The 24,904-nt window shown below is 35.3% G+C and overlaps 2 protein-coding genes across 2 annotated transcripts in view; one reads left to right on the top strand and one right to left on the bottom strand.

The window, feature by feature from the left end:
• LOC145683597 (uncharacterized) overlaps nt 1–12,121 on the top strand; it is a 25,145-nt gene extending 13,024 nt beyond the window's left edge. Inside the window, exons 7-8 of the mRNA XM_081754937.1 lie at nt 1,699–1,838; nt 4,113–12,121. Coding sequence (XP_081611063.1) covers nt 1,699–1,838; nt 4,113–4,448 — 476 coding nt within the window. The 3' untranslated portion in view covers nt 4,449–12,121. The remainder of the gene's footprint in view (nt 1–1,698; nt 1,839–4,112) is intronic.
• The window catches only part of LOC145683107 (sialate O-acetylesterase-like), a 79,071-nt gene that overhangs the window by 36,597 nt on the left and 17,570 nt on the right, over nt 1–24,904 (bottom strand). Inside the window, exons 5-6 of the mRNA XM_081754467.1 lie at nt 16,070–16,162; nt 15,700–15,838 (exon numbers count right to left, since the gene is read on the bottom strand). Of these exons, the coding sequence (XP_081610593.1) occupies nt 15,700–15,838; nt 16,070–16,162 (232 nt within the window). The remainder of the gene's footprint in view (nt 1–15,699; nt 15,839–16,069; nt 16,163–24,904) is intronic.

Genomic DNA, 24,904 nt, shown 5'->3' on the forward strand with positions numbered 1-24,904 from the left:
CACTTACACTTTCATTATCCAGTATTGATTTTTACCATACCATCTGCACAGAAGGCGAATAAGGTTTACGAGTCCTTCCTGCCCCCTTTTTTAAAAATTGCTAATTATAATAAAATTTATCGAAGTGCATGGAAGTAAGTTTTGACTGTGGAGAAATGGTGTACACATTGTTTATTATTTCATTAAGTATTGTTCACTATAATTATTAAAACGCAACACTGTTCAGCCTACTCCCGTAAGCAAAGAAAAGATCAATTACAGGTGCTCCGGCAATTTTCCCTTGTCTCCTTTTAGTCGTAAGTCCGAGCAGAATAAATCAAAATCTAGAAGAAAAATAAATGATAATTGTAAATCGACAACATATCGAGCACTTAAAAAAGCTCTGTTATTCTTTTGTTTCATTATTGAGCTCAGATCACGAGAAATATTTCAACTGCTGTGTAGTAATTGAACATTTTTCGTTTAATCTCCCAAAGAGTCTGAAATACTGAGTTCAGTGACCAGTTTACATCCCTGAAATCAGTAATTACTTGAATAACAGTATATGAAGAAGATAGATTCAGTAGGGTTAATAAGCAGATATGAAATCCCTTTTGTAGCAATGAATGAAACTAATGTTTAGAATTTGTGACGAAAGAACTTTTCCGCAGCGTATAGTCTTTAACTTGTTGTTAATTGTCTATTTTGATTCATTAAGCTGTTCAATTTCTCTCTTTTTATCCGTATCTGTTGCAACTTCCCAAAGAGAAATACATACGTTGACTTTAACCTTTGGTTCTTGAAATAATATACTTCATGTACAGCTTTTATACACGTACTTATAGGCGATAGATAAGTATCGTATTAAGATTAGTTTTCACCATTATTTGGACCCAATATTTGCATATAAGAAACATCGCATTATCCCTTTGCCGAATCTGGGTGTAGTTACAAAAGATGATACTTTTTGTGTGTGTTTTTTTTCAGACTGCTGTCCATTGCTTACAAAACGTAATTTCCTTTTTTCTTTGATTATTGACTTAAAGTAATATACAGTATTCATTGCGTATCACAGAGCAAACCTCTGCAGGTATGAGAATGAATGCAGTCAGAAAGTTAGCACTTACATTCAAATAAATTAGTATAAAGTGGTCCAAAAGTGGGCGTACCCCCCTTTAGTTTCAACAGTATAGTGTTAGTTATGGTAGAATGTCTGTACACAGCTACCTTAAAGTCGTAAGAGTCGTAAACAAAGGTATGATCACCATCCATGTCATAACACAACTGAATTCTGCACAAAGTTCTGGCAGATGTTTTGCGGAGATACTCCGGAGTCAACGAGGATGAAGGCGTGTTCCACAGCTGCTCGTAATTCCTGCGTTGTGTGATATCGAGTGTTTCTTACGTGTTGCTTCATGAAAGCCCAGGGAGCATTGTCTGATATCGTCAGATCGGGACTTCTTGGAGGCCTGGCAAAGAGCTGGATGCACAACCTCTTCCAATCCAGCGGCCAGGAACTGATCTGATAACTGTTACCAAGCAGAAAACAAATGGATAGCAATGTTTCCAGACAATGCCAAGCAGTGTTACCAAACAAATGTAGGTAAAACCAAAAACCGTCAGAAAACACCAATTAAGAGGTACGCCCACTTCCGGACCTCGCTGTATAAGCGTAAATTAATTACCTACAAATGTTCTTGATATTTCATTCTTTTCCAGATGCCAGAACAGTCGTAATATTAATACTTCTTGGAAGATATTTCCCATCTGTGACCACGTGTATCAAAAGGAAAGACGGAGGTGGATTATGGAAACCTTCCAAATACGAGGCACAGCAAGGATTCCTTTTTCATGTCAGAGTATGTACCATTATGTAATATAATGTATTAATATCTACACTTGATTACCACGAAATATGTCATTAACATTTAATTAGTGATTGGAGAATGGAGAACATTGCACGAAACCTTATCGAACAAACAAACAAACAAAAAAATCATCTTTTCTGGAAAAACTGCTATGCTCAAACAAAAATATTGTGTAAGCAAACACCATTTTCATCAAACCACGATCCACTCTGACTCACCACGTGTCACCATGATCTACTGATCTACTTCGACCTACTGACCGAATATGTCGAGAGTGGATCAAAGTGGAATGTGTTATATTGAGGACTACAATGAGTCAGTTGTTATTGTTGGGTTAGGGTAGTCATACGTAACAGTGGAACATGTAAATGTAACCCAAGATCCACTAAAGTATACTCAAAATTATCCCCACGTGATCCATAGCCACTGACCCGCTCCATCTTTGATGTGCACTCGATTGATATGATTACCATACCATATCAAGAGGATCATATTGGTGGTACATGGAAACAAAAAAGTTTAAGAAAAGGCCCCCTCGGGACAGCACGCCCTTGGTGGAGTGAGCTATCAACCATATTTTGCAATATACATGACTCTTCTTCATGCAATTAGTAAAGCATGTATCGGTGTATGTGACGCGATTTGTATCTTACGAAGATATCGTGAACCTAAGTTGTGTAGATAGAAAGGAATATGCATAAAATAGGAAAACACAATATTTATTAGTCGCTAACGCCCTCGCCTTTGGTGCGAGCGGTTCTGGGTTCGATTCCCGGTGGGATCACTCGATCAAAGAAGTGTAACAGCTTTTTCAGGCCAATCATCCTGAGTGTTTTTTCCTGGGTTGAGTGAGTTTTTTTTTAATATAAACACAGTGAATGATGCTAAAAATGCCGGGATGGTACCTAACACACAGGTCCCAGACCGCTTCCTTCCCCATCCATTCCTTTCTTGCTTCCCCTCTCTCGGATTGTGTGCTCTCCGAGGGACGACATCCCTCAAACGTGACGAACTTAAGGCCGACCTAAAAGTTACTCCTTCGTTGCTAGTACACTTATCTCCTTTGTTGGGCGACTGCGTTCGATTTCCCGGGAGGAAGGGGGAGGGGATTTTAGGATGTTATTCGTATTTTCGGTTCCACTGTAGGTTTATGCCTTATGAAGTTCCCGTGATGAAACCCTATATTCCAATAACAATAGTAAACGTAAAAATGCTGTAAAACTTTCGGTGAATGCTATGTAAACTTTCTGAAACATAAGTAGAGGTTAAATATGTTTATGGTCATGGATAAAATGTTTACTTGGCTCAAAACAGCTTTTTCCCAGTGTCTTTAAAAATGTTCTTCATTCAACCCTTCAAATATTGGAACTATGATAGCACTCCTTTCTTCATTTTATGGCATAAATAAGTAAGAAGTGTTTATACTCGAGGTAATGATATGTGTGTAATATCAATCTTATAAAAATACTAAACAGCACGTAGGGGAACGGCACCAACCTTTTCGCGATCATTATTTTAAAAACTAATTCATTGATATTGTAGCATCCTTACTTTTCAAATTTCCGCAGAGGTTTTTCTTTCTTCTTCCTGGAGATTTGTAACGTCAAGAATTGCGGTCATTGACGTACAGGATCTAAATTTATTTTATCTTTAAAATATCCGTGCTTACTTTATGTCTGGATGTGATTCCAAGTTTGCCACATTTAATTGAAATATTTATTACTGTAAATGTAAACCATTAAGTGTAAGCTTAGGACAATTTTATTGATGTCGCAGTTATCTATTCACGTAACTACTGTCAAGTTTATAAGTGCAATAATTCAGATTGTTTTCTTTGTGATTATTTTCAAACCTTATACTAAAAGGTAGATTCCTCTAAGGAACTTTACTTAATTTTTCCAGAACTTTTCTTAATTGCATCGGATAATACAAACACAATGAACGGTATTAAAAATGTACAACTCAAGGGGTATAATAATACATTCGAAATACTGTCATATTAACCTATATTAGTTTTCAAGACATTTCATATCGCGTAGAAGTGACTCGCGTCAATTATGACCTCATTACATTACATTTCTAGTAAAGAAGAATGCCTGAAAACAGTTGGTACCAGTTTAATTGGATTGCTATATATATTATTGGTGCACCTCGTATTTAAAATACAAGCTCATTTTAATTATACGTGTATTTGTAGTTTTTGGAATTTGATAACGTGTTAATAGGTGTGTAACGTGATAATAATTCTGTGTACATGACTTACAGGAAGCGTCCGATCTTCAAACAGAGTTAGAAAGGCATCATCTAAAGATGCAGCGCTTTGGATGTAGTGTGCAGCCCATGCCCGTCGTTGTCGCTTCAAAAATAGATGAACCTCAAGCCTTCTACGTGAGTATTGAGGATAATCTCTACAGAGTTGAAACTCCACTGAAAGCAATCGATAGCACATTCAAGTCGTTTCAAGTACTGGATGCAGAATATCCGAAGGAATCGGAACAGGTGTGGACATTTGTGCAGAAACATATGTACAAAATTGAAAATGACTGCGACAAGAATTTTCCTTCAGTGAACACGCTTATCTCTGAAATATCAAAGGTGTAATGGCGGGAAAGGTTGTTTTCCGTTAATCATTTAGTTTGTAAAATAGTTTTTTCATGTATATACGTTCTTTTTAGTTTGTAAGAAGATGCCTAAGTGTTTTGTTTGTCATAGTGACTTAAGAACGAGTCAGTCTCTGTTACTTCATTTAAAATTTTGTCACAAATTAGGTGCCATGAGCCCCTTTCGTTGTGGGGAATCATTGTGTGGACGCGAATTTGATAACGCCAATTCATTCCGCAAACACTTGCTGAAACACGAAAGAACAAGTACGGGTGGTGATGGGAACCAGCCTTTTCGAGGATACCAAAATGAGGTGTGTCACATCAATGTTGAGAGACAGTTGACTGATAATGGTGATATACCAATTGAAACTTCTGTGGAAAGCCTTTCTCTTGAAGATTACCGTGAGGCTGTAAAGGAGGAAGCCCTTCTTTTTATTACTAAACTGTATAGTCAATGTAACTTAACCAGAACTCATATACAAAACCTTTGCGACTGGGTACACGGGTTTATGGGCGGTAGTGTGATGCAACTGCTAAGAGAGAAAATTTTACAAACGCTTCGAGGAAATCATGATGATAATACAGTAACTGAAGTAATGAACATGTTTAGTATAATGTCCAGTCCATTTTATAGCTTGGAAACCGAATATAGGCGATTTGGCATGTTAGAGACAATGGGCAGTTTGATAAAACCAATTGATTATGTTATTGGACAGAAATTATCTTAAAAGAGAAAGAAAGGCGAGGTTTCGATGGAAACATTACAAGTGCTTGGAAAGTTTGTGCCTATGCGAAAAATGCTTAAACGATTTTTGGAGTTACCGAATGTTCTGTCAACGTTACTCCACTTCAAGAACAGTGCAGAACAAGAGACTGAAGTACTTTTCAGTAGTGTGCAAGGACTGCATTGGAGAAACGAGGTAACGTTTTCTGATGATCGTTTGATATTACCTTTATTTCTTTACTTTGACGATTATGAAATTAACAATCCTTTAAGTGGGCATGCTGGTACAAAAAAGATAGGGGTAGTTTATTATACAATTGCATGTATTCCACCGGAGTTTTTCGCGAAACTAGAGAACATATTTCTCGCCTTACTCTTTCATTCAAACTTTCGGTAATAAAGCAACCTTTTCAATTCTTATTGAAGAGTTGCGTTTCCTAGAATGTGAAGGTATATGTGTAATGTATAATGGTTTAGAAGTACAGATTTATTTTAAGTTGTGTGTTATTACAGGTGACAATCTTGGATTGAATTCCGTTCTTGGCTTTACAGAGTCATTTTCTGCTAAGTACCCTTGCAGGTTTTGCCTTACATCAAAAACAGATTTACAGGCGCAGTCAAGAGAAAACGTCCGGAATTTGCGGGACGTTGAGAATTATGAACTACATGTAATTCTCGGAGATGCTTCACAGACAGGAGTAAAAGAGAATAGCACTTGGAACATGTTGCCGAGTTTTCATGTTACCAAAAATTACAGTGTGGACGTGATGCATGATCTTTTGGAAGGGGTGGGGAACTATGATATGATGCATATTTTGAAGTACATCAACGAAACACGTCTTTTCACAATGGATATTTTAAACAGTAGGATTTCGGCCTTTGCAAGCATGTCAGATGACGTAAATAAGCCGGCACCTTTATCTTCTGAAAATCTTGAAAAGAATAAATTAAACTTGTCTGCTGCTGAAATGTTATTTCTCATAAGGTACTTTGGTTTGATAATGGGTGACTTAATCCCCGAGGAAAATATCGTTTGGAAATTTTATATTCTGCTAAGAGAAATAACAGTCATATTAACATCAAAAGTTATTCACGTAAACACTTCTGAATTACTTTGTACCTTAATTGAAGAACATCATGAGATATACAAATCTTTTTTTCAGGATACATTAAAACCTAAGCATCATCATATGGTTCACTATCCACGTTTAATGCGACATATAGGACCACTTGTTTTCACATGGTGTATGAGGTATGAATCCAAACACCAACCGTCCAAGATTGCTGCCCGTATTGCTTATTGTCGAAAGAATGTTCTAGAAACTATAGGTTTGAAACACCAATTGCAGATATGTTATAAGTTCTTTCAGAAAAACGGTTTTCATATTCAACAAGAAATTGGACCTGGAGCAAAGATATACCTTTCACAAGATCAGAATTTTCCATTGTTTTCAATGTGTTTACCTCCTTCGTTGTTGAAACTTTGTCGGTCAGTAGCTTGGTGCATATACAACGGATTTGTGTTCAAGTGTTGCATGGTAGCGTTCGAAATTCATGAAGATGGTTTAAACTTTTATAATATAAAAAAAATTTTGTTAGACGAAGAGTCGCACATTTTCCTTCTATGTAAGAAAATGAAAACAGTTGGCTATGACAGTCACTACTGTGCATATCATTTGTCTTTCACGCAAGAGTGGATCTGCATACCAGTAAATTTGAATTTTGCAGGGCCTCCTACGTATTATAAGATAATCGATAATGACAACATATATGTTTCTGTTTCGGTATGATTTTGTGTTGCATGTGGGGCAGTGTTTTCTAACATAATCGTAATAGGGATCGAGCATAAGAAAATGTTTCTTAATCCATGTGATTTTCAGTCAAACAATATTATATCCACTAGCAAAGCATTTGCAATGAAGCATACATTCCTGTACTACTAGATGTTTTGCCTGCATGGTCCTATGGCCACCGAAGTAGGAACTAAACTTTTAAAAAACATGGTTGGTTCTATGTAAATTTTATACAGATTTTTTGTTCGGAATAGAAAAAGGTTACATATCGAGTGTAAGGAAAAGATCGCACAGCTTGGACAGAATCTGACTCTACAGCTGAAATGAAACGAAAATGTCTTACGATATTTTGTCCTCCGAGGTTCCCTTTTGAAGTGACAGACGGGTAAAATTTGGACTATGAGGTAACACCTTGCAGTACTCTGTAGAAACACGTGATAGTTTTGTTTAGTTTAAACTTCTTCGTTATCTAAGGTTTTTTTAAATCAGTTTTTTTATTTTAACAACAAAATGGCTAGATTTGAAACGGCATGTTTTGTCATGATCTGGGCACAGAAAGCTTCTTTTTGTACGACATTTATTCAATTTGACATTTTAAATGTACGTTTTCATCTCTTCACATTTTCCCGCCACATTTCAGACCTTTTGCTGCATCCCATATTCCATACTTTTATTTAAAAAAAAGAAGAAGAAAAAGAAAAATGACAAAGAGCTTTGAAGTTAGGTACCTTCGTTTGAAGTACGGCACTTTCCTCTACTCCACGATAAACACCATTCCAAAGTCGCTGCTGTCAAGTGTTGTTACGGACAACCCGTGCGATATTGCCATATCGACCAAAGTTTACCGGTCTCTCCCTTCCAAAAGGGGGCCTTAAAGGACAACTTTATAAAGACATTTTCGTATCGTTTTAGCTGTAGAATCAAGTCTGTCTGCCTGTACTACCTTTTCCTTACACCCGATATATATAAAACCGCTTTGGAAAAGGAATCCGTGTACCCAGTCGCAAAAGTTTGTATGGGTTCGGTTCCTTTATAAGAATGTAACTTGGATTTGCTAATGAAAAGGATTTAGTGTTACCGAAATGGGTTTAAAACAAAAGTTAAACAATATTGCGTGAAAGAAAGGTAAATCGTTGTCTGCCATTTTTATTTCTAAGTATTTTTTTTAATTGGGAAGGATGTCATGCAGTGTTGAATTCAGACATTTTCACCCGGGGGGGAATGTGAACTCCTCGGGGGGGAGAGTTGTTTTTCTGTATTTTTGCAAGAAAACAGAATATTTAACAATTCCATTCACATCCACATCTTACCTAATATTGAGACTAATTGCTGATAAATATTCAATGTGAGATTATAATTAAAAAAAAAACAATCGTTTAATTTTATCTAAAACATTAAATAAAGACTGGCAAAATATTTTACACTGAACTTTAACTGCTATTTACAGTATCTATTTTTGTTATTATTTCCTATATTCAGTAGTTACTGTTTGTTACTAATGTAGAAGTTTTTAAAAAGATTTAAATTAACTCAAATATTTTTTGTCCTAAAACAAACATACATAGGAATATCTTAACAAAAAGTTATCATTCTTTCTCAAACTACTGATTCTAAATCAAGCATATTAGCCTTGGTTTCTTCACTGCATACACATCAATAGTTTAGTTTACGTAATCTTCAGTAGATTAGTGCCGTGTCGTGGAAAATCAGCGCTTGGCGCGAGAGTATACGACGGCACCCCCGTATATATGAGTGAGGTCGACAGACCAGCCGCGAAAGGTGAGAAAATTTTAAAAAGTAAACCATGCTTTTCCTTGATTTTGAGCACTTTTCATTACTTTTGTGCTTTCATTTTATATATGTGCACATATCCACATGTGTTTCATTCCTCTGTTTTTCTTACCTTTTCTTTTCTTTTCTTTTTCCCTCCCGAATTTTGCACCTCTTACTTCCTCTCTCGGGGCCGTCGCCCCGCTTGCCCCTCCCCCATGGCACGGCACTGAGCAGGATCTTCATCACCTTCAATAGCAATCTTTCACTTATATACTACTATTATATTGATAAATCTATATAAATCTCTAACCCAGGAGGGATAACTTCCTCCCTGATCCCTCTAAATAACGCCCTCTGAACCTCACCCTTTAACTGAATTATTTTTGATTAAAGAAAGGTGTGTTTACTTTAACAATCGTAAAACACATTTACGTCTGTTACTTCCGATGCGAGAAATGGGATTTAGGCGCCCTATTTCAAATAATGCAAGAACTGTACATTTTCAAGAACTGAAGTCTGCTGAATCAGAGATCATATGGAATGATCGAAAGATCTTCCCTATCTTTCCTTTCCTATCTCAATCTGTGCTAGTGCTACCTACTAATATATAATATCGGGCGAGAGTATAGTACCTACTAAAATACAAACCTTTCTTCAATAGTTAACAATTTCATGTTCTGCCAAACTCGGTCATAGCGTTAAGAAATACAAGTTTTATTGACTATTTAGTATTCTATCTTAGATGTTACATGTTTAATATTTATATAGAATGGGTCTGCGTCATTTATATGTATATTGAGAGATCGGATTTCGTCTGCACGTGCACAGAAAGAAAGCAAATAATTGGGTGAAGTAATTTCTACATTTTGTGACTGAAATTTTTTGTTTCTCCGGGGGGGAAAGGATTTTCTTCGGGGGGGAGATTCCCCCCCGGGCTACCCCCTGAATTCAACCCTGATGTCATGTGACACTAAGTTTAAACTACTAAAAATATATTTATGAAAGCAGTTTTTAATGGGTTTCTGCAATTCTAATATAAATGTGTCAAAGTCAAGAACCGTATCTTGGGAAGGTGTCCGTCTTAAGAAAAAACATATGATGCCATTAAATTCCGATTATGTGGTAGTATGATGTGTCGTACGTCGAAAAGAATAGCTTTTATTGATTACAAATACATTGCTAGTGGTCATAATATTTCTTTATTCAAAATCTCACTGAATTACATAACCATTTACTATAACCTTTACTGAGTTCAAACTATACTTTGTTCTAATTTTAGAGTTGAAAATATGCTATTGGACGTAAGATTGAATCCAGGACGTCAGCCTGACGATTCCTGTTCTGATCCTTGGTGCACTAACAAAATTTTTACTCCTTAAAATGTAGATACTTGCAGGAGCTGCTCCAATTTCTTTGTTATACATTTTGTCTCCTCATTTTATTTTAAACTTATAAAAATAAGGAAAGGTTCTAGGAGAAATCGAATACTATTAAGGAATGAAAACCACAGGCGTGACGTCGCGAAAATCAAATGCCATTAACTCTTAAAAAGAGATAGGTACGGAAACATGTAGCGAACCTATGATAGAACATGAATCAGTAGATATTCTTTCGTATTGTAACGTTTATATTATGTGTTACGAAACGTTACGCTAACGATGGTTCTAATTATTGTCCCTTGTATTTAAGTATTTTATTTGTCCTTATGCCTTTTCTTACAAGTCTTATTACTGCTTAGCAAATACTTTCGTATTATTGTTAGATGCAAATAATGCATATTGTACCAAGAAAATAATTTCAGAAAATGTAAAATAATAATAATTACTTCTAACGAAAATATTCGTCGTGAAATTGTGTCGTTTGTAATCCAGTCTGTGTGGGCATTTAATGTAAATTTTTGTTTGCGTTTATCATGTTAAATAATGTCATGTGTATGATGGGGTACTCAGTTTCCACAGTGTCTGTACAGTAAAATTCCGGCAGATGGCTCCTCGTGCATCACTTGGTGGTCAATGCTTAAGCGACTTTGTGCTAGAAGATCACGTTTAATTTTTGCATATATTTCCACTCGTGTGTTTCGTGATGGCAGTTTCGCTTGAGTGTTGTATACTGTTAAATCCTCGGCCCTTGAAGTTGATTTCCATTCTGAAGAAGAAGAAAATGTTACACGGTGCAGAGTTGGGTAAATCCGATGGAAAGTTAGTAGTATAATTTTTTTCACAGTCTTTACAGCAAGTCTCTACACAGCCTTTACAGTAATCCTCCCATGTTCTCTTCGTGGTACAAAATCCTATGCCGATTGACGGGTATCCTGAACGGACATTATTTTCAACCGATGTTCTGTCACTTTTAACATGCTCTTACGTTTGACCATGGCCTAAAGCATCTTTTCCAAATGTTGACTTCAACATTTCATGAGTTTCTGAAGCAGATTTTCTAGCTTTACCTAGTTTCATAAATTTCGTCACCTTCAATTTCGCTGTTACTCAGCGCATAACTGGGGGAAGATACGCTTAAAAACTAAATGCGACTTCCTAGGACAAAGCCGCTTAGGGCACTGACTCTCAAAGGATGTACGAGGAATTGCTTGGTGGTGTTTAATCATTCTAGCTTAAACTTCACGAGCTGCAAAACTATTCTGAAAACTTTTCAGTACTCCGTTATATACGGTACACTTTAGAAAGAAAGAAAAAAAAATTGAGAGATTAAATGACATTAGAAATACGCACTACCAACTCCAAAAAGCTTTTTGAAAAATAAGTAATAATAAAATGATAAGGAAAATTCAGTTAACATAGCGAAACACTAATTCAGTTCAATCTTCTAAGCTTTATTTTATGCATGTTTCCGTATTATTTATCAAGCGTAGGAAGAAACACATTTATTATGATGTAGGTATTGACCCTAAAGAACTACATGGTAGTTACAAAATTTTCCATTTAAAAAAGCAGTCTTGTAACATGTTTTGTATTTTTTTCATATTATTTACATTTTTAATGCAAACGGTTACCAAGTTTCAAAAGAATTCTGTATATTTGTTAAGTTGTACTCATTTTTTTTTCTTCTTGGTTTTCTGTCTAAGATAAAACTTAGCAGTTTTGGTTGAAAAATGATTTATTGTATCAGTATTAGGAATGTGGAAAATAAATTAAAAATAAGTGCAATATGATCTTACAACAATAAAGCATTAGTGTTAAATTCATTAATAATAAAACGAATCAGCCATAAATCGTATTATAATATATTCATTATCAGTAAAACAGTAAGTCTGCGTCTAATGGAATAATACATATATATATTTGTTTTCTTCTGATTCCTGTTCTGTGTGAATCAGTTTAAGCACAAATACTTGCCACTTAATTTTCAAGTTTGAATTTAGAATGTGAAATGAATCAGCATTTAATTTCATTTGATATTCATTTACATGCTCCTTACTAGAATCAATATATTTCTTGCTTGTATGCATACCGAAGTCGTAAGGAAATGAACTTTAGAACACTAACTCCTCTACTATGATTGACAGAGTTGATGTACCATATTCCGCTCAAGGGAGTAAAACTTTCAAATTTGAATATTTCATAGTTTTGTGTTGAAACGTAACGGATATGGTGGAGGCGGATTGTCCTGCGAAGAACGTTTTTCTTTGTAGTTTTAAGGACTTTACGAGGACCAGGGTATTCAAAGTTCATTTTCCTGCGAATTCGAGTTCTGAATCACCGTGTATATATGTGTATTGTATTAAGTGAATCTTGATTCTTCAAAACTTCTAGTTTATGTAATTGGGGCAATTCTTAGTATCCAAATTAGAATTATATCTTACAGTCTGGTTGTACACCTGACAGCATCTTCAGATAGAGAAAAATAGGATGGGAAAAGAATGGATTACAAAATTGAATACTTCGAGTTCTTCTCAATTTCCTTACCCGTTATTTGCCATCTTATTTCCTCTCTCTGAAGATGGTGTCAGATGTACACTGAAACTGTGTAAGATGAAAAATAATTCTAATTTGGACACATCATCAATATGTGTCTTCCGTGTTCAGTTACTTGGAATAACTGTTATTTAGTAACATCCACATTTTATAAAATACGTGTAAAAATATTAAGAAAGAAATGTAAATCAAAAGTATGTGGTATATTTTCATTGCATTGATTAAAAGATTTATATACTTTCATAACTGCATTATTGTAAAGTTCCTTTTCTGGTATTACTGTGCTGCATTTCTAATTTTTCTGTAATGTATACTTGATTAAAGGAAAATAAAAGTAGTTGTTATAAATGCTGTGTAATTTCTGATCTACATTGCATACCACCTCAGTTCCATTGTTATAGAAACAACACTGCATGGTTACGATAGCTATAAACACACCACCTTGATTCTGCTTCATATCAAACTTCACAGAAGATAAGACAAAAGTATTATTAGAAACATTTCCATTATTCATTTAAAGAAGTATTGAAATGGTTACTGGAACTGTTTCTAATAATACCTTTGTCTTATCTTCTGTGAAGTTTAATATGAAGCAGAATCAAGGTGGTGTGTTTATGCGTGTTGTTTCTATAACAATTCCGAAATTGTTCCACACACTATGCTAGATTGTTCTGTCAACAATCTAGCATGGTAACAGCAAACATACTTTATCTTCAATATTACAATACGGCATGGCTACCATAGCAATATAATATGGTTATAGTACCTATGCAGGTTGTTCCATCTACCATCTTACATGGCTGCTTCAACAAGACGTTCTTGTTCACATAGCCATACCGTATTGTAGATATAGTCATATCATATTGCAACTACAGCAATATAGTATGGTTACATCAAGTATAAAATTTGGTGCACCTACCCTGCTATATGGTTGTCTCAATAAGACAGTATTGTTAAAATAGCCATAGGGTATTGTAGGTACTGTAATTTAGTCTTGCAAATACAACAATATATAATGGTTACAATGACTATACGGTATGGTTGTCCACCTGTTGTCCAACCATCTAGTATCTTTGCAATACCTATACGGTATAGTATTCGAACGAATATGGTATTGTAGGCAGAGCTATAAAGGTATAGTTGGGATGTAGCTGTATTGTAATCTGCATGGTAATATTGACTATTAACTCCGATTATAGTTAAATTTACAATACAGAAATATGATACTATTGCACATATGTATGGTAACAATAACCCGGATTTAATAGCCATACCTGTATGCTATTACTGGCCATAAGCATAGCTGTCCCTATATAAGCAATACTATTCTGGTATTATTAACCATTTAATGGTTATGCCAACTATACCATTTTTTAGGGTGCATCTTTTCTAATCTTTTCTCAAAGCATCCATTCCATATTTCATTGAATATTTCTAGCTGTGTAGCCCTATGCAATTTCGATGTTTCATTTGTAATTTGTAGCACACATGTAGGATATTCTGCAATGTCCATGTTCCATTTCTGGATAATTTGTACAAGAATGTGTTGTATGCTTTAGAATGTAGACCAAACATGTTTTTTTTATTTTTTTATTTTAGCATGTAAGAGGCCTTAATAGTTGTAGCATATTAACATGTAAGAAGCCTCTGTTTAATTACATGCCTCATTATAACTTCTTGTTCTTGTTTTCGGCAACAAAGTCCTGCACATTATGCCCTTACAGAATGTGTTCTTAATATCGCACCGGGGTACGATATTATGCACACTTGTTTTCAACTCGGAAAATCGTAGACTTTTGTTTAAAACGTTATGTACAAGTATGTAATGTATTGAAATCCATTCTAGGCATCACACGAGTTGGCAAACACTCCATCCTTTGCCTTGTCCTTGTTCTGTTTTCATTTTCAACTATTTCTGCTTCGCTACGTACGAAAAATAAAATGGGTGCGATATTCGGCACCTCTCCCCTACTTAAAACAAAACAAAAAAAATAAATAAATAAAATAAAATAAAAAAAATAAATAAAATAAAAAAAAATAAAAAAAATAAACGACTTGTACATCTATAAACAGGCAAATTTAAGATGAATATAACATTTATTTGTATTTTTTGAGTGGAATTGCTACAATATTACTTCAAACAAATGCTCTTTCGATTGCATGAAAAGCTTTTTTTTTTTTTTTTTTTTTTTTTTTTTTTTTTTTTTTACCACAGCAACATAATGTGGAACAGTTGCAAAACTTGATTATTTATTCGTATTATTGCATGAAAATATTACTATGATTGCAATTTCATCTTCATCCATTTATATTCCTTCATCTATTACTAATGAAAAAAGTAAAGGGAACTTAGTATAATCATTCATCTATATTTGTCTGAAGGTGCCACTAAACAAGCAAAAAGACAACATTCAAGCATACAAGATCTTTACAATTTCAGCGATAGATATCAAGCAAATAATGTTTTCCACAATGAGTTTTCCAAGCACACGACCGAATAAGTTTTTCACACAACCAAGAGGAAACCAACCACCCGCAGCAAGTATCTGAGGGAATCAAGTGTGTGATGTCCTACCTAAACTTAAGCTTTGTCCGGCTGCATTAATAAGGTACCACAAGTCTTACTCGGGCTTACGATTGGAAGTATTTACTCTTGAACTTTGTTTCTTGTGTAACTATAATAATGTGCAAAGATAGGATATGTAAAAAAACAAGATGTGATACCAAGCTGAACAAAATATAAAGCTTGAAGTTAAATTATTATGTGTAGTTTCGAGAAAATCGTGAGAAGATGGCGCCGAAAATTATGTTGCTTTTTGCCAATATGATAGCTGATAGATTACACTGCTGAAAAAAGTTGTTAATCTATTTGTATACTATATGCGTAAAAACTGAATTAGTTAATGTAAAATCCAAGGGTTGTGGAAGAACTGCTTCTCTTGAGTAAATTCTATATGCATAATTCTATAGTAAGTAGACGTTTTGGTGCTGGTAAAATCCTCGCTGTGAAATAATATTTTTACTTACCTTTCGTAGGAGGAGTCCAATGTGTTCGAATCCCTAACAGATCTTCCTCTTCGGTTTCCGAGTACTGTAAGTCTAAGTAGAAAATTCGAACATTGTTATAAGTCATGCCTTCTGCAATCTCTTCACTTGAATTAAATATCTGTAAAGTGAACAAAGACATGTTAGGTTGATACTTGGTTAGTGTTTATTTCTTCGCATACATTTCTCCGTAACCAGTACCGATAATCAGACTATAATGCATCTGAGTTGCCAAACTATAAAAGGACTGCTGTTTGTTTAATTACTCTCAAGTTAAATGGTAGTCATTATTTTTGTAACATAATTTACACCTTTTATTCACAACTGTTACTAGATAAGTATTTTTACTTACCCTATTCATTGTTAAATGCATGTTACTCTGTCCACTACAAAGCCAAACATCTCCGAAGTATACGTCATCTAACTGAATGCTTTGCTGATCATCCTATAAACGATATAAATAAATTAACAAACAAAACATAGATACAATAACTCTTAATTTTAAAACTATACATTAGACAAATTTGATGTGAAGATCGTACGACCCTGCACTATACTTTACAGATTATACAATGACACAACAATGTTTGGTCATAGTTAATGTGTAGGTGAGATTTTTCTTAATTAATTTTCATATTGTGAGGGGTTGTACACAACAGTTTTTCTTTATTTATAAAGATGTGTAGATCTGATCTTACTCGGGGAATAAAATATTTAATATTTTATTAGGTAATCGTATTTTGACTTGGTGCTGAGGATTCCCTGTTTTAATTGTAAATGTTTGAACGTAAGAAATAGTAGTTTGATTTAGAAAACAGTAATAAAGATATGAGTTATATTTTGTTAGTTCTAATACATTGTGACTTAACCAGTGACTAGTTTTTACTATTACAGAATCTTTCTAGGTCTGTGAATACATTTTTACATATTTTATTTCATCATTATGCTATCCATAATAATATCAATGCTTACAAAACACACTATTGAGTCAAGTTATACACTGAACTGGGTTCTTTGAAACTTCCTTCCCAATTGGCCAATGTAAAATCTTCCGCAATATGTCTTCTGAACTATGTTAGTAAAATATCGTAAAAATTAAAGAGTGAATAAGTTATTCAAGTTTAAACAAGTTAAAGTACACAAAACTTATACAATAATGTATAAAAACTATAACACTAGAAGCTCTTACAACGATACATCTGATATTATTATAACATTCACTAGTTTAAAGAAGTGATTGCTAATCTATAATGCACTACGGGCAAAGATAAAATAAAACCATAATCGGGGGAGCCAGGGCCGGCCTTAAGCCGATTGGACCGATTGCTCCCAATCGGGCCCCGCGCCTAAGGGGGCCCCGCGCTAGTGCCATCTGCTCTACTCTCAGTGCCGTTCTAACAGCATATTGGGCCCAGAGCAAATGTGTTGTAGTCCCTATGACTAAATTAGATGTAATTACATGTAATTAACGCATGCCATTCTGCTTGCGTGGCCCCGACCGACCGTTAAGATGGCTGTGCTACTCTCGGTTGTCAAGTACACACAACATATTGCAATACAGGTACATCCGATGACTCCATAAGGGAGGGTATGGACTCTCCCTAACAAGTAAATGAATAGTTTGTATTAAGTTTCCGGGCATAAGCAAATATTTCCTGAATTTAATGCTGGAATAGTTTATTTAATTTTTTACGTTTACAACTTCTGTTGTAAAAATATATATTATGACTAGGGAGTATTCTGTACGAACAAACACCCCTAATACAACCCCAAATTCGTTTACACACACCCCTAGACGTAAAATTATTGTTTTGTTTGAGTTTGTGTAAAAATATATATCATTATTCTGGGTGCACACTCTCTTTTATTTTGAATACCCCACTAAGTAAAAGTTCCTGGCGTTCTTACTGATTATGTCATGTGATACTACCGTAAATACCGAGATGATATCAAATAAATCAGCCTCAGTGCGACTTCTTTGCATATCCTTTCTCTTATTATAGCTATATTAAAAAAAAAAAAAAACAGAGGACAAACTTTGCCCTCTCCTGCAAAAAATCCTGTGAATGTATTAAAAAACAAAAACAAATCAAGTCAGGAATACCCAATGCATACTATAGTCTAGTCCCTGTCCATAAGACCCGTAGGAAAGTCATGTCTGACGGCTGTTCTCTTCAAATCCTGTTAGTACATGTCTAAACAAGTGTAAATCACGAGGGTAGACTTTTTGACTTATGGGCAGTTCTCTTCTACAGGGGCGTAATCCTAGGGTGGCGGCGCCCCTTTTGAGTTGTTGCCGACTTTTCCTAAAATGATTGTAGCTGCCATTGTGATTGTAGCAAAACAATGAATAAGGGTTGTTTGCTTTCTAAATAGTCAAGGAACTAAACCTAGATATAGATTTTTGGCGTAGCCGTACAAATAGAGGGAGAAAAGGGGGGGCAAAGTCCAATTTCGGCAATTTTTTTAAAAAGTCTGTTTTTATTTTCTTTCCATAATATTCCAACGGTTATCTCTTGTGTAACAACGATTTTTTGGCCATTACTTACAACAATCCTCTATACAAGGACGCAATTTTTGACAAAAATCTTCCAATAGTTACCTCCATAAAAAATATAATATAATCAGACGCGCGAAAGTTTTCAGAATGTAAACTCCCGTGGTTTCGTGTTTGCTTCACTACACACGTTGCAATTCTAATAGAAGTAGAAAATTATTAACACATCGTTGTATTATTATTCACGATTCTTAGATTAAACAGCACTGATAATGTTCTGTGTGATATTCCTGCTCCAAAAAGTACGTGATGTACAAGAATATTTCTTGGTACTCGTATTAATTGGCTTTATTTATGAACCTTTTGCTAACTGTGGGTAACTTTGTTTCCATTTTGTGAACTAATAATAAGTTTCAATGTAAAATGTCTCGAATTTTACCTCTAAAATAGAAATTTTGTCGTATGCGAATTTTTCCAGGTTTTCTCTACAGCAGCTGCTAGGATAGAGATAAACGTACTAATTTAGTGTGCCTTACTGCCTGCTATCTCCACTTAAAAAAATGGTTTATGTACTTTAGATGGTGATGTTACCTTCGCTGCAGGAATAATTTGGAATGTATTCATGTCTAGTCTAGTAACAATGGACTGATGTAATAATTTTCTGGAAGGATTTGAAGTTATTCTGGTGAAGTAGTTATGGCATCAAGTGTGGAAAGATCTTTACGTGGAGTGAAATTAACACAAGGAACTAGTAGTGATTTTGATCTTACAAAATGTGTGATTTGCCAAAAGATAGACAAAGATCATAAGACTACAACTTCAGCAATTGGTAGAAATAATATAAAAAATGCTGCTGAAATCAGGGAAGATGAAATGTTGCAGAGACTTCGTTCAGTGGATTCTGAAGTGGAATTTGTGAACCATTGCAATAATACCTGCTACAAGTTTTACACACTAAAAATTAAACAATCTACAAAAAAGCTACGTTCAGATATACTGTACTACCCCGTACAGAACCATCATGTCAAAAACATCCAGTATACGAAGTAACATGCGTAGTGTGTGGTCCCAATAAACACGCTGGTGTCAGGGAGAAGCACAGGATTTGTGAAAGTATCCGAGCTCTTGTCTTCCGCGAGACAGTAATGTTTTTTAAGGACGATGTATATACGAGAACTTTTGATCTAGAAGATGAGTCATCAGTTTTTGGAGCAGACTTAGACCATCATGAACTATGCCTAGAAACATACCTTACTAAATTCAGAAGAAGTTCACAGGAAAACAAAAGCACTGAAAGAAAGTCGACTAAAGAAGAAATGATGACAGAACTTTCACCTGTAATCAAACAGTTTCTGGAAGATGGCTGCGGTGCGATTTTGTCAGAAATGCGAGATTACTTAAACGGTAAAGGGACAAGAATTGTGATAAGCAGCAAAGAGGTCAAGCATTTTTTACTGAAGATTTTTGAAACTACGATTAAATTTTCTAAACATACTAAAACCAACGAGTCTCTTATTGCCTATTCATCACATTTGACTACCGAGAGACTAACACAGATCGTCCGGAATCACAATGCTATAAGAGATGCCGGAAGATTAATAAGAAACCCCTTAAAAGCTGCAACAAAACAGTTGGTGATGCTCAGGATCTGAAGAAGTCATGGATCACTACCCCTGTTCCATAAACATTGCTTTATTTTTTATGAGAACTTTCCCAAGTAGGACGATGTCAAGCTCCACGAAAGACATGGATTTACTTGAAGACGATGGAGTCGTTGATTAGTGAGACCATTGATAAAGCTGAAGATGACGTACTGACAAAAATTCTCTTCTTGTAGAATTAAGTCATTTTTTCAGATTATCTTCTATAACGTACCTGTACATAGAGGCAAAAAAAAAAAAAAAAAAAACACCTTTACACCTTTACATCTCATGACAGCCCATGTTATATATGAAAAATGTAAAAGTAAAAGTTTGATAACATCTTTCAATAAACTTGGTGTATCCGCAATCAACAACCAAGTTATGCATGCACGTGTCAAATTAGCCCAATACACTGTCAAGTCTTGTTCTGACGGTATTTCACTTCCAAGTCACTTTGTTAGTAATGAATTTAGAGTGGGTGCGATGGATAACTTCGACCACGAAGAAGCTACACTTTCAGGTTTGCAAGGAAGTCATAACACTGTTCTGGTAGTATTTCAAGAGAAACCTAAAGAGGCAACAAAAAAGTCCTATTCATTGGATATTGTTGAGAAGAATTTCTCCGAACGTGTGACGTCTCAATTCTCATGTCAAAGCCCAAAGCATTATCGCAAGCAATCGCTGCCTTTGATGGTATCTCAGAATCTAAAAACGTTTGAAGATTTATTTGATGTGGATGTAAGTGAAGTGACATTAAGGGAATCTTCGATCAGCATGATGAAAACTTTGCATTTACTTAGTGATAGGGACATTAACGTAACCTGGGAGAGCTGTCAGTGCAGTCATATCGAAATCTGAAGTTCCTCTTCACCAAGTTGGGTTCTTACCTATATTGCCATACCCTATTACAGCATACGACAGAGTCTATTCTGCAATGAAAAACTTCCAGTACCTTCTCAATCATCTTCATCAACCCGCTTTACCTATAGCTTGTGACAATGGAGTTTACCACATTGCTGCAGAAATCCAAATTACTTCAAACGAGTTCCCGGACATCGTCCTGATGATGGGATCTTTCCATATGACCAAAGCACTATTGGCGTGCATAGGTAAATGATATATCAGGAAGTGGATTAGAAAACATCCTTATTGAAAACTCAGTATTTGGACCAAGAGTAGTCGAAAGTGTACTGAAAGGGAGTAACTACATTCGTTCTACAAAAGCAATGTTCATGCTTGCTGAAGTAATTGAAAGGCTGAAATGGAAAACATTTTTGAAAGGTAATGTCAATGCACCTAGTAAAATAGCCACCGACACATTGAGAGCAATTAAAGATAAAGATATTGAAAAAGCACAACTCCTGTTTCAAGATCTTACTAACAATTTCATCAGCTTAATCCAAGGCATGAAAGCGTTCTCTCAGATGAATGCGGAGCGATCAGAAACGTGTCAGTACTTGGAAGGTTTTTTGTTTCTTGTGTCTCTTCTGAAGAATCGTATTCGAGCAGACAGAGAAGGTAATTGGCTTCTTCATTTGAATACCGTTCAACAACTCTTTCCAGTGTTTCCAGTTTTTGATAAAATCAATTACTTGAGGTGGGCATCCGTGTATTTAGAGCAGATGCGAAACTTGGAATTTCAACATCCACAAGTTTTTGAAAAATTCATAAAAGGATTCTTTGTAGTCCCAGGAACCACAGGGAAATTCAATGCGGTTGAATTGGGCATGGCACTGGAGCAGACGATAAATAGATTCCAAAAACCACAAGGAGGAATAATCGGCCAAACAAAAAGAAAAGAGTATGTTGTTGAATGGCAGTTAATCTACCCCGAGATTCTTGAAATAAGAAATGCTTCTCGGTCATTAATAGGTATTGCAGTGGTGATTACGATCTTCATATACATCACGAATTAGTAGGGAAACAGAGTGAGGAGCTTGAAGGAAGCATCTAGATGATGTGCTCGTATATTGAGGAAGACAAAATCCTTATAATAACACTGGAACAATGAAACTCCAAAATCTATCGACAAATGAACTTGTACTTCCACATAATGCAAAATCAGTACTTTCCTTTGTTGCAAAAGGGAATGCACTTTATCTTGAATTTAGGAATGAGAGGTTTGTTTCCAAATCAAAAGCACTATCTGCCCCATGCACAAAGTGAAGTTGCCACCTTTCAATTCTGTTGGTTTACAGGATGCAAAAATCAGGTTTACAGGATAAAGATCTAATTCAGTTACAAATATCATCCATGCGCAAAGACTTGTTAATATTTGTATGGAGAAAGGCATGTTATTGAGCGAGATTCTAAATTGACATTTTACCAGTTACAACATTGGTGGTTAAAAACAGTGCAGCCACTAAATTGCATAAATCGGATTTGATGACTGCTTTGATAAAGAAATTAGTCGATTCCGAGAGCAGTTCTACTTTTGAAAAAATCTGCCGGCGTGTTTCATAGTAGATGTTACCACGAAACCACGGAAGTTTACATTCTGAAAAATTTCGCGCATCTGACTATATTATATATATTGTGGAGATAACTATTGGAAGATTTTTGTCAAAAATTGCGTCCTTGTATAGAGGATTGTTGTAAGTCATGGCCAAAAAATCGTTGTTACACAAGAGATAACCGTTCGAATATTATGGAAAGAAAATAAAAACAGACTTTTTTAAAAAATAGCCGAAATTGGACTTTGCCCCCCTTTTCTCCCTCTATTTGTACGGCTACGCCAAAAATCTATATCTAGGTTTAGTTCCTTGACTATTTAGAAAGCAAACAACCCTTATTCATTGTTTTGCTACAATCACAATGGCAGCTACAATCATTTTAAGAAAAGTCGGCAACAACTCAAAAGGGGCGCCGCCACCCTAGGATTACGCCCCTGTAGAAGAGAACTGCCCATAAGTCAAAAAGTCTACCCTCGTGATTTACACTTGTTTAGACATGTACTAACAGGATTTGAAGAGAACAGCCGTCAGACATGACTTTCCTACGGGTCTTATGGACAGGGACTGTATTACTAGTGCGTACTGAATAGGTGGCTGCTTATGAAGCTTTGCTTACGCGGATAATCCAATGGAATGTATGCCATCCATCTTCCATCAGTTCCTTAAGGTTTGTGATCGTCTCATCAACATTTCATTTTGTTTGTAGTCGATAACGATTTCAAGCTGATTATACCTACGATTTTCTCACTAGCGTACATTAGTTTTTCCTGACTTGGATTCTTTTCAAAAAGATACAACTGTTAAGAAGTCTTTGAATCAACGAATTCATATCAATGTGCATTTCATTGTGTCTTACAAATATAAACTTACGAAAACACAGAATTCGCCATTGTAATTCTCGTAAAATTCTAGCCCAATTTGATACTTTAAAGGACCCCCTTCCTATTTAAAAAAAGTCGAGCGAGATACAAGATGGCCGACTTCAAGATGGGGTCATGCCCTCATACTCTTTTGCAGCATACCCTCAAGTAGATATATACTTCCTGCCGGTGTTGGTTAATGTGTTTTCGTTTTCATCCCTTTATCCGTTTTACAAATAAAGTGAAATTTTCAAACTTGAAACACATTGTTATGGCTTATTCTGATCAATCAGGTTTCCAGCCACTGCGGCCGTCTAAGGACGGAAGCACTTTAAATTTTGCTTACTCTCGTTTCTTCATATTCCACACTTCTATGCCAAGTTTGGTCAAGAAACTAGATTTTGACTCAATACCTTTACTTGTAAGAGAAGAATACTATGAAATACTGAACCTTCTTGAAAAACTGCAAGACACAAGGACGAAATATGTATTTTAAAATGCATTCACTGTCTGCATTTTCATTTAAGTTATTTCTCTGAAAAATTAGCTGCTATAAACAATGTACAGGGGGAGCGTTTTCACCAGAACATTTTGCAGATGGAAAAACGTTATAAAGGGAAATGGGACCCGTCCATGATGAGAGATTACTGTTAGTTCCTCCTGAAAGAGGACTCGACAACATAGAAAGGGGAAAATGTTTCGAAACTGTCTTTGCCGTTAATCATTTTTCTTAGTCAAACTTGTAGTCAAACAAGTGAACATGAAGAGTGTTCCGGGGATAAACTGACAAACTTAGCATATGACTATGTTCTTTTCAGACATGATATACTAATATTGCTAGTTGTAGATTTATATATATATATATATATATATATATATATATATATATATAAAAATCTACATTTCATATTATATATATAAATCTACATTTCATATTATATATATAAATCTACATTTCAAAATTTTATATTGATTTGCGCCTTATATATGTTTACTCTATTAACTTTCATGCACTATTTAAGAGCATCTCTATTAAACATTTTAAATGAAATGAAAATGGTCTTTTGTTTTTATTTGACGTCCCAGGATTTGTTCTTAGGAGATTGATGATTAATGAAAGGGAGTGATTATGAAATTAAATTTTGTGTGCTCTTCCATTGAGGATCGGCTCAAGACCATGTATACCACAGGCGCAGGTGCTAACCACTAGACCAGCAGGGAGAGCGCAACACAGACCTTGGTGCAAATTAGTTGTAAACCTGGGGCCCCGCAAAATGTTCCCAATCGGGCCCCGCACTTCCTAAGGCCGACCCTGGGGGGAGCATTGTCCTTGTTTACCCTTTCACTAAATGTGGATGAATAGTACATTTTCTGACCCTGTGTCTTCTGGTTCTTGTTTCATGTGTCGAGGTCAATTAGGGACTGAGCTGCAAAGTAACTACAGTGTATGGTATCTTCATTTTTAGACTTCCAAACTATGCTATGTGTAAGTGTTGGCTATATTCATCCTCCTGTCTGTCGATAGGTATCAGATATTGGGAAATGTTAAGGGATATTGGGAAAAGAGGCAGATTTTTGCAATCGGTTTAGTGTCCAAAGAATAGGTTTAATCTCTTCTGATAACTCTCTATTCGAACCGGAAGTGGATGAAATACACCATTTCTGGTTTCAATGTTTATTGTCATAGAATTGAAACGGTAATAAACAGTTAAAGGGCTTTTTTTGCAATCGATT

Source organism: Thermobia domestica, chromosome 4 (assembly GCF_964235325.1).
Source record: "Thermobia domestica chromosome 4, izTheDome1.hap1.1, whole genome shotgun sequence".
Taxonomy (NCBI): domain Eukaryota; kingdom Metazoa; phylum Arthropoda; class Insecta; order Zygentoma; family Lepismatidae; genus Thermobia; species Thermobia domestica.